Source organism: Mustela nigripes, chromosome 5, assembly GCF_022355385.1.
Source record: "Mustela nigripes isolate SB6536 chromosome 5, MUSNIG.SB6536, whole genome shotgun sequence".
Lineage (NCBI taxonomy): Eukaryota > Metazoa > Chordata > Mammalia > Carnivora > Mustelidae > Mustela > Mustela nigripes.
The window spans coordinates 35,583,540-35,597,645 of NC_081561.1; the positions used below are offsets into that span (position 1 = coordinate 35,583,540).

The window sequence follows — 14,106 nt, forward strand, 5'->3', positions numbered from 1 at the left end:
GGCACATGGGAGGACTTTCCTGCCCCTTTGAATTGAGGCCTGGACAGGCGATTTGTTTGGGCCAATGAAATGTGTATGGAAGCCATATTACTTTCCAATTTTGAATGCTAATTTCAAATTTTAATCTGGCTGACCCCACTGCTTCACTGTATGCTGTAATTTTCTTAGGACTCTTTTGCTATGGATACTAGCTTGCTCAGCAAGTGAAAAGCTCCAGGACCCATCCTCTGAGAGGATCCAGATGAGAAATGACATTGAGGGGCTTTGTGCAAAGATGCATTGCTTTCAGAGGGCTCGCCGCTTGGGGTCAGGTGATGGATGGAGTTTAAACAATTACTGTTTTCCAAGAACCATGGTGGTTTACTTTTAGAATTTCGGTGGGCTTTAGGAAATGATTTATTAGAAAATAAGCATAAAATAGTAGAGCCAAGCTCTATAAAAGTAGGAATTTCTTTATTCTTTAAGCTCAGTCTGTGAATGGTGAGGAATGATGCTGAGTCCATTTAGTTTTGTGCCCGAGTTCCTACTGAACAGGTTTGAATCTCTCAAAGGGCAACAGAGAATAAGACAAAAATCAACATGTGCATGTGTGCGTGAGTGAGCGTGCTCGTGTGTGTGTGTGTGTGTGTGTGGTTTGTTTTCCGAACATGAAGAGGCTCGATGACAGCACCAGCTGTCACACTGATACCTACTTGGTAGGGCTGCAGGTGTGCAAGGCCTTCAAGTGTGGCTTCCAGGTGGCAATGGAAACAGACTTCTCATCGGCTGCATAACTACGCCAAACGCACTGCATGTGGCATATGTGGGGACATAAAAAAAGAGAAACAAAAGAGAGGAGAAAATAGAATAAAACAAAAAAGCAGATTATTAAGGTAATATATATTCAAAATCTGATCTTTGTCATACTTGGCCCCGATCAATGCCCAGACGGTGAAGACGACGACTTTGGCATTTTCAGTCGGCCGTTAAACACATTCTGCCACATCAGTGGAATTGGTTTTCAGAACAACTCACACCAGACTATAAAAGTACCAAAAAGTATGACATAAAGCAATCTGTGAATTGGCTAGGAAAAGAGACGGCATTATCTGAGGTAAACTATCTGAGCAAGAGCTCGCATTCCGGGAACGCACTGCACATCTTTAGTCACGATTTGCTAAGATAGTGGCAAAGCGCTACTGACAACCCGCAATGCAACCAGTAAACTAACAGTAAACCAGCTAGTAAACTAATGACCACCGGGGTCATTAATGTACATGAATTAGTGTAATTCCCTGACGTTGGACTGTGTAATACTTCTAATGCTAAAAATGGGGACAGCTGATCAAAAAGCAGGGCTAATATATTCTCTAGGAATATAATTGGACAGTTAAAAATTTAATGTTATGGTCTAAGAATATGTTATGTAATTTTGTAATTTAAAAAAAATATTTTATTTATTTATTTGTCAGAGCGAGAGAACAAGCAGGGGGAACATCAGGCAGAGGGAGAAGCGGGCTCCCCACCAAGCAAGGAGCCTGATGTGGAACTAGATCCCAGAACCTTGGGATCATCACCTGAGCAGACACTTAACTGACTGAGCCACCCAGGTGTCCCGTATGTTCCAAGTTTTTGATGTAAAACATAAGCTCTCTCTCCTGGGGCTCCTGGGTGGCTCAGTTGGTTAAGCTACTGCCTTCAGCTTAGGTCATGATCCCAGGGTCCTGGGATCAAGCCCCATGTCAGGCTCCTTACTAAGCAGGGTGCCTGCTTCTCCCTCTCCCTCTGCATGCTTGTGCTCTCTCTCTCTTTTCCTGTCAAATAAATAAATAAATTAAAAAAAAAACTCTCTCTGTTTTATATAATTACCATTGACATATATAATACAATGTATCTTCATGTAATCTTTACATTCAGAATGTGGATTCAGACTCTTATTTTGTAGAAGAGAAAAAGAAAGGCTCAGATAAATTAAGAGGTTTACACAAGGTTGGTAGATTTGAGACATTATCTCAGATTGCCTGGTTCTTGGTCTTAGAATCCCTCTGTTGTCCTTTGCTTACTACATAATGACTGTTGCTGGAAGTTTCCCTCTGAACTGTCCATTTGAGAGATTGCCCGAACTTACTTTCTATATAGATATTAGTGGATTTTTTTTCCTTTGTAATAAGTCTGCAAAAATTTCTAATGGCCAAGTGTTTACTCCAATATCCCGAGAGAAATTTTTTTTGTTATAATTCATAAATCAAAGCATTCTACTTTCTGTGACAGATTCATTTAAATGGGTCATATCCCTACTGAATAATCATCATGATTTTGAAACTTCCAATGAAAAAAACAGTGACCTAATAAAATGCCTCTTCTTGGGAATATCATTAAATAAATAAGCCCTGAACAAAAGGAGTTAAAAGTTGACCCAACAACTCTGGGAAACTGTTTGGCACTATCGATTAAAACTGAATGTGTAGACATACCTTATGAGCCAGGTCCACATTCCTATATACATACTCAATAGATGTGCTTATATATGTTTTTCAAAAGATACATACTATAATGTGCAAAACTGCACTGCTTTTAATAAACCAAAGCTGGAAATGCTCAAACACCTATCCATAGAAGAATAGTTAATGTGGTACATACACAATAGTGGAACAGTCTATGGTAAGAGTACACTAGAACCATGCCCAACCACCACTAGAACCATGCCCAACCACCACTAGAACCATGCCCAACCGTCACTAGAAGCACGCTCAACCATCACTAGAAGCACGCTCAACCATCACTAGAACCATGCTCAACGATGGATGAACTTTATATGAATCATGTTGAGTGAAGGAGACAAGACACAGAAGAGGACAGGCTGTGTGATTCCATCTCATCTATGCTGTTGGAAGGCAGCACAGTGGTGTCCCTCGGGAGACAGTGATTGAGAAAGGATACATAGGAGGTACTGGTCATGTTCTATTTCTTTATCTGGGTGCTGGTTACACAGGAGTGCTCAGTTCTCTTTAGATATGTGTTCTATTCTCTATGCACATTATACTTCAGTAAAATGTTCAGGAAGTGATATAAAAAAAGTAGGAAAAGACCTGAGGGTATTAAAAAAAATATTATTAAGAAAGGCTTAAATAACTGAAGCAGGGTTCCTTGCCTGGAGCTTTGCTTACATGGCTCATTGTTGATTTAGTCTGCAAATCTGTGAAAACTTATGCTAAGCATCTTGGCATCTTAAAGAGAGTAAAGCAATTATCATATCATCTTGAAATGTTCGTTTTTGCAAATAATGTTTAAACACAATTTCCAGAGTAACCTAGAGTCATCGATGAAAACACATTGGTTTATTATCGCAGTTACTTATGTCGTGAGGCCCAGGGAAACTCCAGTGCTCTGATGGCCTACATGGCTGTTTCAATTAAACAATTTTCACAGTAGGCATCATACAGATGTGAACCTAGATGCGTTGAAAGCAAGACCTGTGCAGAACTTAGAAGAACCCAGCAGGTCTGTGCATTATTAGATACCAGTGAAAAAAAAAATTCCAAACAATACAACAAAAAATGGGATCAAGACATTACCTGCCCATGTTACAAAGAACTAGGGATGAAAGAGGCCTCTTTTAGAAAGTCAAAGATTTTCTTAAAAATGAGACCTGATGTCTTGCTCTTTTTCTATCAAGTTGATCTCAGGAGCTAAGCTCTTATTCCCTTCATTACTCTTCTCCTAAAAATGTCTTATAAATGGAGATACAGAAGGAGCAAGTGGCATCTGTAGTGCAGCTGATACTAGTTAACAGTAAAGATGGAAGTGGAAAGCACAACTTCATTAGTCTTACAATCTTAATAACTTTGTCCCACCCTTAGCTTGCTCTCTCAAATAATTGCTTCCAGTACCTGAACCTCAAGGCCACAGCCATATGATCAAGTAGCTGATATTCCTATATTTAAGGCCAAAATCACACGGTGGCTGGCAAGAGAAGAAAAATGCCCCAGAAGGATTTAATTGACATAGCATATGTACTCCAAAGGAAAGGCCAACAAGAAACTAAATGAGAGCCAAATTTATCACTTATCAGGTGACCCTGGTACTTTAGGCTGCCCAGCAAATTCAAACTTTGGTCTATAATTGTAAGTAAAATATCAGTATAATTAAGTTTGTAAAGGGAGTATTTACTTTGTATTGTCTGGAGTATTACAGCTGTGGCACATTTGACCCTTTCTGGAAATTTTAGTTTCAGGTCACCTCCAAAAGTATAATTAACATGGTACTGATTATTTTCAAGGTATAGACTTTAAGAAGTCAGAGAACAAAAAGATTTAGGGTGAAAACCAGCAATCCTTTTCCCCACCTTGCTTCTCATTACGATTTGTTCCTTAGAGTTAAACCCACTTTAGCTCTTAGAGCTATTGCTTCTATTTTTAAAGATTCTTATTTTTAAGGATTGCCTTCAAACTTGTATTTCTTGGTATTTCAATTTTAGGCATTACCAATTAGCTTCTCGCCATGAAAAATGATGGCAGCTCACTCACACATCCTCTTCTTCTCCTCTTAGCCAAACAACAATTTTTAGTTAAGCTGCTCTTTAGCATTTGCACTGTGTAACTACTGTTCCTCGTTCAGCAATGGGGTGTACCAGGACTTCTTTTACTTTCCTATATATAGAGTTTCGTTTTGTCTTAGAGCAATTATTGCCCTAGTTCAATTTCTCGGTTTGCTTTTATACCTCTTGTGTACCTCTTGTGAATACATTTCCTAACTAACAGAACTCTAAAACTCTACTTGTCAAGTACATCATGAAATATGTCAGTTTCATTTTTTTCCTTTCCTTGGAGATCTTTTTCCTGGAGTTCTCCAGCCTCCTGAGGCCTGCTGGAGCTTTTGTTCTGGGATTTCCCTTCCTATCATCCTGGAGACTCCCTTGACTCTTCCCGGGGTAGGATCTCTTCTTTTTTGGATCCTATGTCTCTTTCTTGGTTTAGCTTCTTGTTTTAGAAGAATAATTCTATCCAAGTAGCTACCCTTTTTTTAAAAAAAATTCAGCTTTATTTAGGTATAACTGACATAAAACTGTAAGACAAGCGAAGTGTAAATCATGGTGATTTGATATATGTATATATTACCCCACACGCCTTTATCTTCATTGTCTTTTTTTTTTTGGTGAAAACAGTTAATTTCTACTCTGTTAGCAGATTTCAATGATATAATACAGTGTTATCAACTATCATCACTATGTTGTACATTAGATCCTCAGACCTTATTCATCTTATAGTTGAAAGTTTTTACCCTTTGACTCTATTTCCCCAACCCTCCAGCTCCTGGCAACCACTTTTTACTCTGTTTCTAGGAGTTGGACTTAAAAAAAAATTTAGATTCCATATATAAGTGAGACCACACAGTATCTGTCTTTTCCTGTCTGGCTATTTCACTTCACATAATGCCTTCAGAGTTCGTCTATGTTGTCACCAGTTGTAGAATTTCCATGCTTCACATGGTCAAAATAACATTCCATTGTATACATATACCACTGCAGAAAATAAGACGGCAGTTCTTCAAAGAATAAAAAGTAGAACTACCATTATGATCCAGCAATTCCACTTCTGGGTTTATATCCAAAGGAAATTAAAACAGAATATCAAAGAGCTATCTGCACTCCCGTGTTCACTGCCACACTATCCACAGCACCCTAAATGTGGAAACAATCTAAGTGTCCTATTAATGGATGAATGGACAAAGAAGATGTGAGACACACACACACACACACACCCAAACCCCAAGGAACTTCTTGAATAAAGGTAAATGGTAGGTAAAGTTTTGAGATCTTACATGTCTAAAAATGTCTTTATGCTATTTTTACACTCAGTGAATAGTTTGGGTGAGTGTAGAATTTTAGGTTGGAAATAATTTCTTATCCAAAAATTTGAAAATATTAAAAAAATATATTTTATTTATTTTTCAAAGAAAGAGAGTGAGAGAGAGTGGGCATAAGCGGGGGAAGCAGCAGACAGAGGGAGAAGCAGGCTCTCCACTGAGCAAGGAACCTGACGCAAGATTCCATCCCAGGTCGCTGAATCAGGACCTGAGCTGAAGGCAGATGCTTAACCAACTGAGCCATTCAGGCATCCCAAATTTTGAAAGTATTGCTGTATTGTCTTTTATTTTAGGGTTACTAATGAGAAAGCTAATGCCATCTTAATTCTTGAGGCTTTGGATACATCCTGCCCAGAAGACATGTAAGGGTTCCTTTTTTGCAAGTGCTCTTTTGTTTGTCGTGCTAGGCACTTGGTGAACCCTTTTATTGTGACCACTCTGTTCTGGAGAATCATCATGTAGAATTTCTTTGCTAAAATCCTCCCTTAATTTCCCTGTGCTCTTTTTGAGGTATTAGTTGGATATCTGGTCTCCTAGTAGTGTCCTCCATGTTTCCTATATATATATATTTTTTAATCTTATTTTCTATCTCTATCTTTTCCTTCTAATTTCCAGGAGGTTTTCACAGCTTTAGCTCTGTTCCATTTTCTTTTCTTTCTTTTCTTTTTTTTTTTCTCTTCTTTTCTTTCTTCCTTCCTTTTTCCCCCCAGCTGCCATGTTTTGCATATCTAGGAAACTTTCTTTCAGGCTGTTCTCATATATGAATAAAGCACTAAAAAAGATTATATAAGCTCTGAATAAGGTTTGAGTATATGGACTGCTGGCCTTACTTCAGGGTAAACTCTGGTGGAAGCCAAAGTCTCAATATATATATATTTTTTTCTTTGGGGCCACATAACATCCCCACAGCAGTCTCTTCTAATCTCTTCCCTTCAGGAAAATAAGCCTGTCTGTCAGCATCCACTTCACAAATTTTCACTTAATTCCCCTGTTTCTGTTTCCAGCAAGCATCTTGGCTCCACCCTGAGCTGGTCCAATCTTTCTCAAAGCGAACCCCCTAACATGGCATTTTTGAAGTACCGGAGTGACACATAAATGAGGACACAACTGTTGCTATCTGAGAGGAGTAATGCATTATGATTCAGACCCCAGGGACTGAGTCCTAGCTCTTCCTACGCTTGGCCAGGAGATCAAGTGACTGAAACTGAAAAATACTTTGCAAGTCTGGGGCATTATTAATAAAAGTTGTGACATTTGGGCAGGTATTCAAGCTGCTTTCTTTTCCCAGAGCACTGCACTCGAAATGAAAAGTTAATTTAAATAAATCATGCAAAGATATTGACATAGCTAGATGTGCTGAAAGCTGCTGGGGTTTTTAACTTTTCTCTAAAACCCAGAAAGGCTGGTTAATTTAATTGTCTCACCAACCAAATGACAAAGCAATTTGGGCCTCTCACTGCCTTTTAAAAAAAATTTATGTTAATTTTTAATCGAAATATAATTGGCATATAACATTGGTTTCAGGCGTACAGCATGATGATTTGATATTTGTATATATGTGAAGTGATCACCGCGGTAAGTCTAGTCTCCTTCAGTGCCCTTTGAGAAAGACAGTGGCTTTGGCCTAAAACAAATGACATTACTCTTGGTCTTGAGCTTTGTGTGCTCAGCAAATCAAGGAAAGTTTATTGGGTGAGAAAATAAATGGATCAGCAAGTGAGGATGGCTTTTCAATCTACTGCATCCTTAAAAATGATTTGCTGCACTGTATAATCAAAGCTTAAAATTCTGAATTCTGGCGAAGGATTACAACAAGGAAGAACAATGAAAACATCTAATAATTATATTAGTATTGCTATGTCTAGTAAAAAATCAATTGCATTTGGATGGGGGAGAACAATTTCCTTTCAAATGGGTAGACTCTTTGATTAATGAAGCTATGATTAGATTGTAAAGGTATTCTTGAACATTTTTTTTTTAATTTTTTATTTTTTATAAACATATTAAGCCTTTCATTTTATACTATTTTTGCTCAGCATAATACAGAAGCTGGAGTTTTAAGTAAAAGAAAAATTAATGATTTCCCAAATATTACTTATATTTGCATGAACTTAATTATTATTTTTTATTGAAGCATAGTTGACACACACTGTTACATTAGTTTCAAGTGTGCAACAGAGTGATTTGACAATTCTATACATTACACTGTGTTCCCCACAAGTGCACCATATAATGCTATCACAGTACCATTGACTATATGTCATACACTGTATCTTTCATCCCCATGACTTATTCATTCTATAAATGGAAGAATGTACCTCCCACTGACCTTCACCCATTTTGCCCAATCTCTTAGCTCCCTTCCCTCTGGCAACAATCAGTTTGTTCTCTGTATTTATGGGTCCATTTCTGTTTTGTCTGTTTGTTCATTTGTTTTATTTTTTAGTTTCTACATATAAGTGAAATCATATGGTATTGTCTTTGTCTGACTTATTTCACTAGCATAATACACTCTAGGTCCATTCTTGTTGTCACAAATGGCATGAAGCCACTCTTTTTTATGGGTGAGTAATACTCCTTCATATAAGTATACCACATCTTCTTTATCCATTCATCTGTTGATGGACAATTTGGGTTGCTTTCATATATTGGCTATTGTAAATAATGCTGCAATAAGCATAAGAGTGCACATATCTTTTCAGATTAGTGTTTTTGTTTTCTTTGGGTAAATACCCAGTAGTGGAATTACGGGATCATATGCTATTTTTTTAAAAAAAGATTTTATTTATTTACTTGCAGAGAGAGAGAGATCACAAGTAGGCAGAGAGGCAGGCAGAGAGAGAGGAGGAAGCAGGATCCCTGCTGAGCAGAGAGCCCGATGTGGGGCTTGATCCCAGGACCCTGAGATCATGACCTGAGCTGAAGGCAGAGGCTTAACCCAGGTGCCCCTCTATTTTTAACTTTTTGAGGAACCTCCATACTGTTCTCCACAGTGGTTTCACCAGTTTGCATTCCCAGCAGCGCACAGGGTTCCTTTTTCTCCACATCCTCGCCAACATGTGTTATTTCTTGTCTTTTTGATTTTAGTCATTCTGACAGGTGTAAGGAAGGATTTCTCATTGTGGTTGTGGTTTTGGTTTGCATTCCAATGATGAGTGATGTTGAGTGTCTTTTCATGTGTTTGTTGGTCATCTGTATGTCTTCTTTGGAAAACTATTCAGGTCCTCTGCTAAATTTTTAATAGGATTACTTTTTTTTTTTTTTTTTTGGTGTTGAGTTGTGTAAGTTCTTATATATTTTGGCTATTACCTCCTTATTGACTATATCATTTGTAAATATCTTCTCCCATTCTAAGTAGGTTGCTTTTTCATTTTGTTGATGGTTTCTTTTGCTATGCAAAAGAAAGCTTATTTATACGAGTTTAATTATTGGTCACAGTATATGTTACATAACTCAGTTCCATAAATGAAATTCTAGATCTCTAAGCAAAACTGTTCAATTAGCCTCTCACCTTTTATGGGTTACCTGAGAGGAAGGCCTTGTCTGGCTTTAGCTGTGGACATATAAACACCTCAGGTCCAATGATTTGCTACAAGAGTAGCAATATGTTTTCAAGTTCAGCTGGAAATTGTTTTTGCACAATTTACTAGTTGATAAGTTAGATCAGGGAAGTTCCTCCAATATTCTGTATATCTTTCTTGTACAATATGGTAGCTCGTATCTATCATATTACTACTGACCTCTTGAGATGTGGTTATTGCCACTGAAGAATTGAATTTATAAGTTCAAATAACCATATGTAGCTGTTGGCAACATTCTGTATCATCACAAGGGGTACATGCATGAGAAATGCCTCAAAGGGCTCACTTTCTAACAGAACAGCTGATACTCCAAGATGTTTTTTGATATATCCAGAAGTATCATGGATCTGTGCCTAGAAGTGGTTATATTTTGAGTGTATGTTGTTTGAGAAATTATACAATAGAAAAACTAATAAATACTTCAGTAAGGATTTTAAATACATGTGAACTTTACTTGTGCTAACAATATCTCCATTCTCCTGAGAGCAAGGAGTCCTGATAAGGGTAAGATATATGATGGTTTCATATAGATAGGGCATGGTGCCCGGACGGATGTAAGGAACCCATAGAATAACTTGAGCACTCGCAAGTTGGAAAACACTTCTAGAATTAAAAGACAAGAAGGAAAGATAATTGAAAGATAAAAAATAGTAAGACGAAAAATTCACTGGAAGTGTGACAACACTTCATAAGTGGTTAAGAAGCACCAGAGGATGAAAGGCTCGGAGCTCTGGGCCTCACGTGTCTTGTGTGCATACTCAAGTGTGTGACACCTCTTTCCATTAGGGTGATTATCACTTGGCTTCAGATCTGAAACTTCTACTACTTACGAATCTCTTTCTCTAAGAGAACAACATTTCTCTTTAATGCTCTTTAAAAAAAAAATAGAGATGGTTTGCATTAGAAAGCATGCCCAATGGTCTGTCGATAGTTGTAGAGTAGTTTGACTTAAAAAATTAACACTTATTTCATCATTAGATACAAAATGATGTCTTTCATGTAACTGAACCGCCCTCCCCTGCTTTTTCCCCTACTCCATTTCTGTTGGAGGACCTGCATATTACTGCCAGAGACAAAAGCTAAAGGTAGGCCTGTGCGGTGGTCATCCCTCGCCAACACACCCACTTAAACCTACAGTCTAAATTAAAAGAGTGTGCTTGTCACTACCGCATGAAGACAAATCTCCTAACGTCTCAGATTGCCACACCAAACCCCAACAGTTTAGAAGTTCTGTGTCTCCCACTGCTTGTCAGGAAGGGAAGAAATCTCATTTTGTAGAATCATTGTCTCCATAATTAAATACCAGCTTCACAGCATGGATTTAGAGAAGAATATACCTTGTGATTCTTAAGCAACCTGGTTTTAGGGTGGTTCTATTCTCAAAGATATGGATGGCAATAGGAGAAGCATTTGTTTTTAATGCTGAAGCCAACCCAGAATTATTGAAAAGAAAATGAAACATTAAACAGCCTTATATTATGAGGTAGCTTCAAATCATACGCTTATTAGTTCATATTCTCAAACACTGACATATTCTATAATCCCACCAGCTCTTAAAATGGAATGAACTATTTCAAGTTATTGCTCTAGGTGGCATTAAAAGCGATCCCACGGGCAGTAAACCTTGACATCCTAAACAAATACGCTGTTCTTCAGAACAGCGGCCCACTTCTGCCTGGTGAAAGTAATCGCAATGCAGGGAACAATGGCGGGGTCTGCTCCATCCTTAATGATCAATAATGTTTCATCAAGTCACCGATAAGATACATGAGGTCATTCCAGGCCCGACACAACTGCTAACCTCTGCAGGTCCCCGCTGGCATGGTTAATAAATTTGAGCAACGCATGGGCCATTTACTGAAAACATATATTTTTCTTGCTGGGGGAGGGGGGATGTCTACCCAAACTAAAACTGTACATTAAGTTCCAATCTCATTTTTACGAACAAAACAAATCAGTAGCTCTACTAAGCAGTAAACGACCCAGCAAGCACTCACAGAGACAGATGTTGCCCTCAACCTATTACACTGACATTTACCTGAATGAGGTTGGCAGCTGGGTTCCTTCTTTTCTCGAAGTGTTTCTGGCGGTGCTGTTCTTGTACTTTTAATGCAAAACCTGAGCCAAGAATGCCCTGGAACAAAATACAAAAATAGTACTTAAAATTTTTTTTCAAAAGGACTATTAAGTAAGACTAATATTAAAAAAAAAAAAAAAACAAACAAACCCCCCAAAAAAACAAACAAACAAACAAAAAAACAAAACCCAAAACCAGAAAAGACAAACACTGTGCAACCTGTTCATAAACATATTACTTATTAAAACAAATACTATTTACCTCTGTTATAACACCATTGGCAATGGCAAGTTTTGAGGCAAGACTGGCAAGAAAGGTAACAACTTTTGCTCTTTAGCTATTTATGATTTCTTATGGTGTGGTAAGGGGTAGCACAATCATAAATAAAAACTGTAATTTTGAAAATTATTTTTGTGTGGCCTTCTCCATGACACTTCTTTATGCTTAAGTTAGAGTAAATGCTTGTATCCATTTGGAATTAGGGGGCATGATGGAATTTAGAGGGTAGGAATTCTGGTTCTGGACAGAGGTGGGTTTAAAATCTGGGACAACTAACGTCTTGCTACTCTGGACATCAGAGTTTTTCTAGCACTTTGATGATACTATGAAATTTTATATTTTCCCACTCTTGAAATGGTGGGGGTATATTTAAAATCTGCCCCTGCTTAATTCTCCACAATGCTGTAATTCTACACCTACCAAAGTAAAGTGAAAGGGGTGGGGGAGACAGCTAGCCACTCAGTTTTGAAGACAGAAAGTTTTCCATTTTGCCTGTTTATATAGTAAAGACAAGAGCGTGGGTTCCTGCTTCCTGAGTTTTGCTTCCCTGAGTTTTGATCTCACACGTGTAGCACTCCTTACCTTTTTGGTTTTAGCTCACCTATTGAGATTTTGGGGTTAGTGAGGCGGGTTGTCTCTCCTATGTTTATATTAGTACTTTTGCCTAGTTAGCTTCTTTCTGCTTATCACTTGGAGCTGCCAAAATCCTGGCTCTTTGAAATGCCTCCGTCTTTTCAGTTTGCTTTGGTCTAACATCCATGGAATCGAGATGCTTTGTTTCAGCCCGGGGTTGGCTTTTGGGGCTTGTGAAATTCTGTCTCTGGGCTTTGTCTGTAAGTCTCCACTTTATTGGCGTGGGACATGGAGCTCCCCTGCTTTCAAGTCTGTGGTTTTAGTTGCTTGCTATAAATTATTACCTTTTTATTAAACTTCAAGGAGTCTAACCCTTAGGCTAGAGATGGATGTCTTAGAAGCACTGAGTCAGTATTTGTTGTAGATAGGGAATGGTTGTTTTTCTTCTCTTTATATTTTTAAAGTAGGTCGAAGATGGTCTAGGCTACTGGGGCGGATGGTGGGGTTTTCATGGATAGGAGGTGTGAGATCTCGGCTGGACGACCACTAGGGGGAGATATTAATGGACTCTAGGTCACCTTTAACCTTCCTTCTTATCTTAGATGTCACAATTCTGAGTATATCTGTGACAAAAGCCAGATAATTAGTAATGCAATTATGTTTAAAATACAGTTCTTTGATAATACTGCTTGCTATTAATAAGCAAGAATCAACTCCATTATTAATTAGGATGAATGAGTGTACTGTGAAATGAGAAATTACGTCACAGGTTCTGTTTTCCATCCATCTTTTTCCGTGACTGTCTCAGGCCATCTGAGATCTTCAATAGGTTGAGGCGGCATCAACCAAACTTTTTGCAAACATAAAAACCTGGTCTGTGTGATCTTGTTTGTCGATTTAAACAACATTTCCATCTACCTAGACGTTATAAAAATGACCTCCCAACTCTAGTCATTTATAACTCCAAAATTTTGTCCTGCTATTTGAAATCACTTAGGAAAGATTTATTTTCCTTTCAATGTTGTTTTTCATGAAGTATAAACATGTGAAAGAATATAAAACATTAGCGTTTATACGACATGCTTGTTGTACGTATTGAGTGTGGGTACATTACGTACACAGTGTCTATAATCCACTCACGGAGCATAATTCAGATTTTGTAGACATTAAATTAACAGCAATAGCTACCATTTTGGGGCACTTTTTATGTGAAAATGAGGCTTATAGTTAGATCCCTTCTGGAAAATAAAGATAGGCCCTACATAGCACAAAATCAGCATTTGCCAAACAAACTAAAATGTGCTAAAAATCATACTGGCATTGCTTAGAAACATATATTAGTAGTTGGCAAATGTTTACTACATATCTCTTGCGCCAGACTGTACATTACAAAAGTTATTAAACCAGTCCTGTTCATTGTCTCATTATGGCTCCATTCCAATTTTCCTCCACCTCTTTAAGTGTACAGCTCAGTGAACCTAACTAGAAGCCTGCTAAAATAAAGTCCATTATGTTTTATATATTTAGCTCATGGGAGATATCTATGATATATACTTATATAATCTACGTGCGGTCCCTTCAAATACCCACATCAATATGATGAAAATTCTTAGAAACCGAGTTTGGTTTTAATTCATTGTCTAAGATCTTGTGACTTACATTTTTAGGTTTTATGTTTTAGTGCTCTGTTGAGAAGTGCTACATAAACAGTAAGTAGAAAGAAAATGTGTCTTGGTAAATATTTTAAATATT

General features: G+C 37.8%; 1 protein-coding gene across 1 annotated transcript in view; it reads right to left on the bottom strand.

Moving 5' to 3' along the window:
* The window catches only part of KCNQ5 (potassium voltage-gated channel subfamily Q member 5), a 539,583-nt gene that overhangs the window by 73,297 nt on the left and 452,180 nt on the right, over positions 1-14,106 (bottom strand). Inside the window, exons 7-8 of the mRNA XM_059400156.1 lie at positions 11,464-11,559; positions 693-787 (exon numbers count right to left, since the gene is read on the bottom strand). Coding sequence (XP_059256139.1) covers positions 693-787; positions 11,464-11,559 — 191 coding nt within the window. The remainder of the gene's footprint in view (positions 1-692; positions 788-11,463; positions 11,560-14,106) is intronic.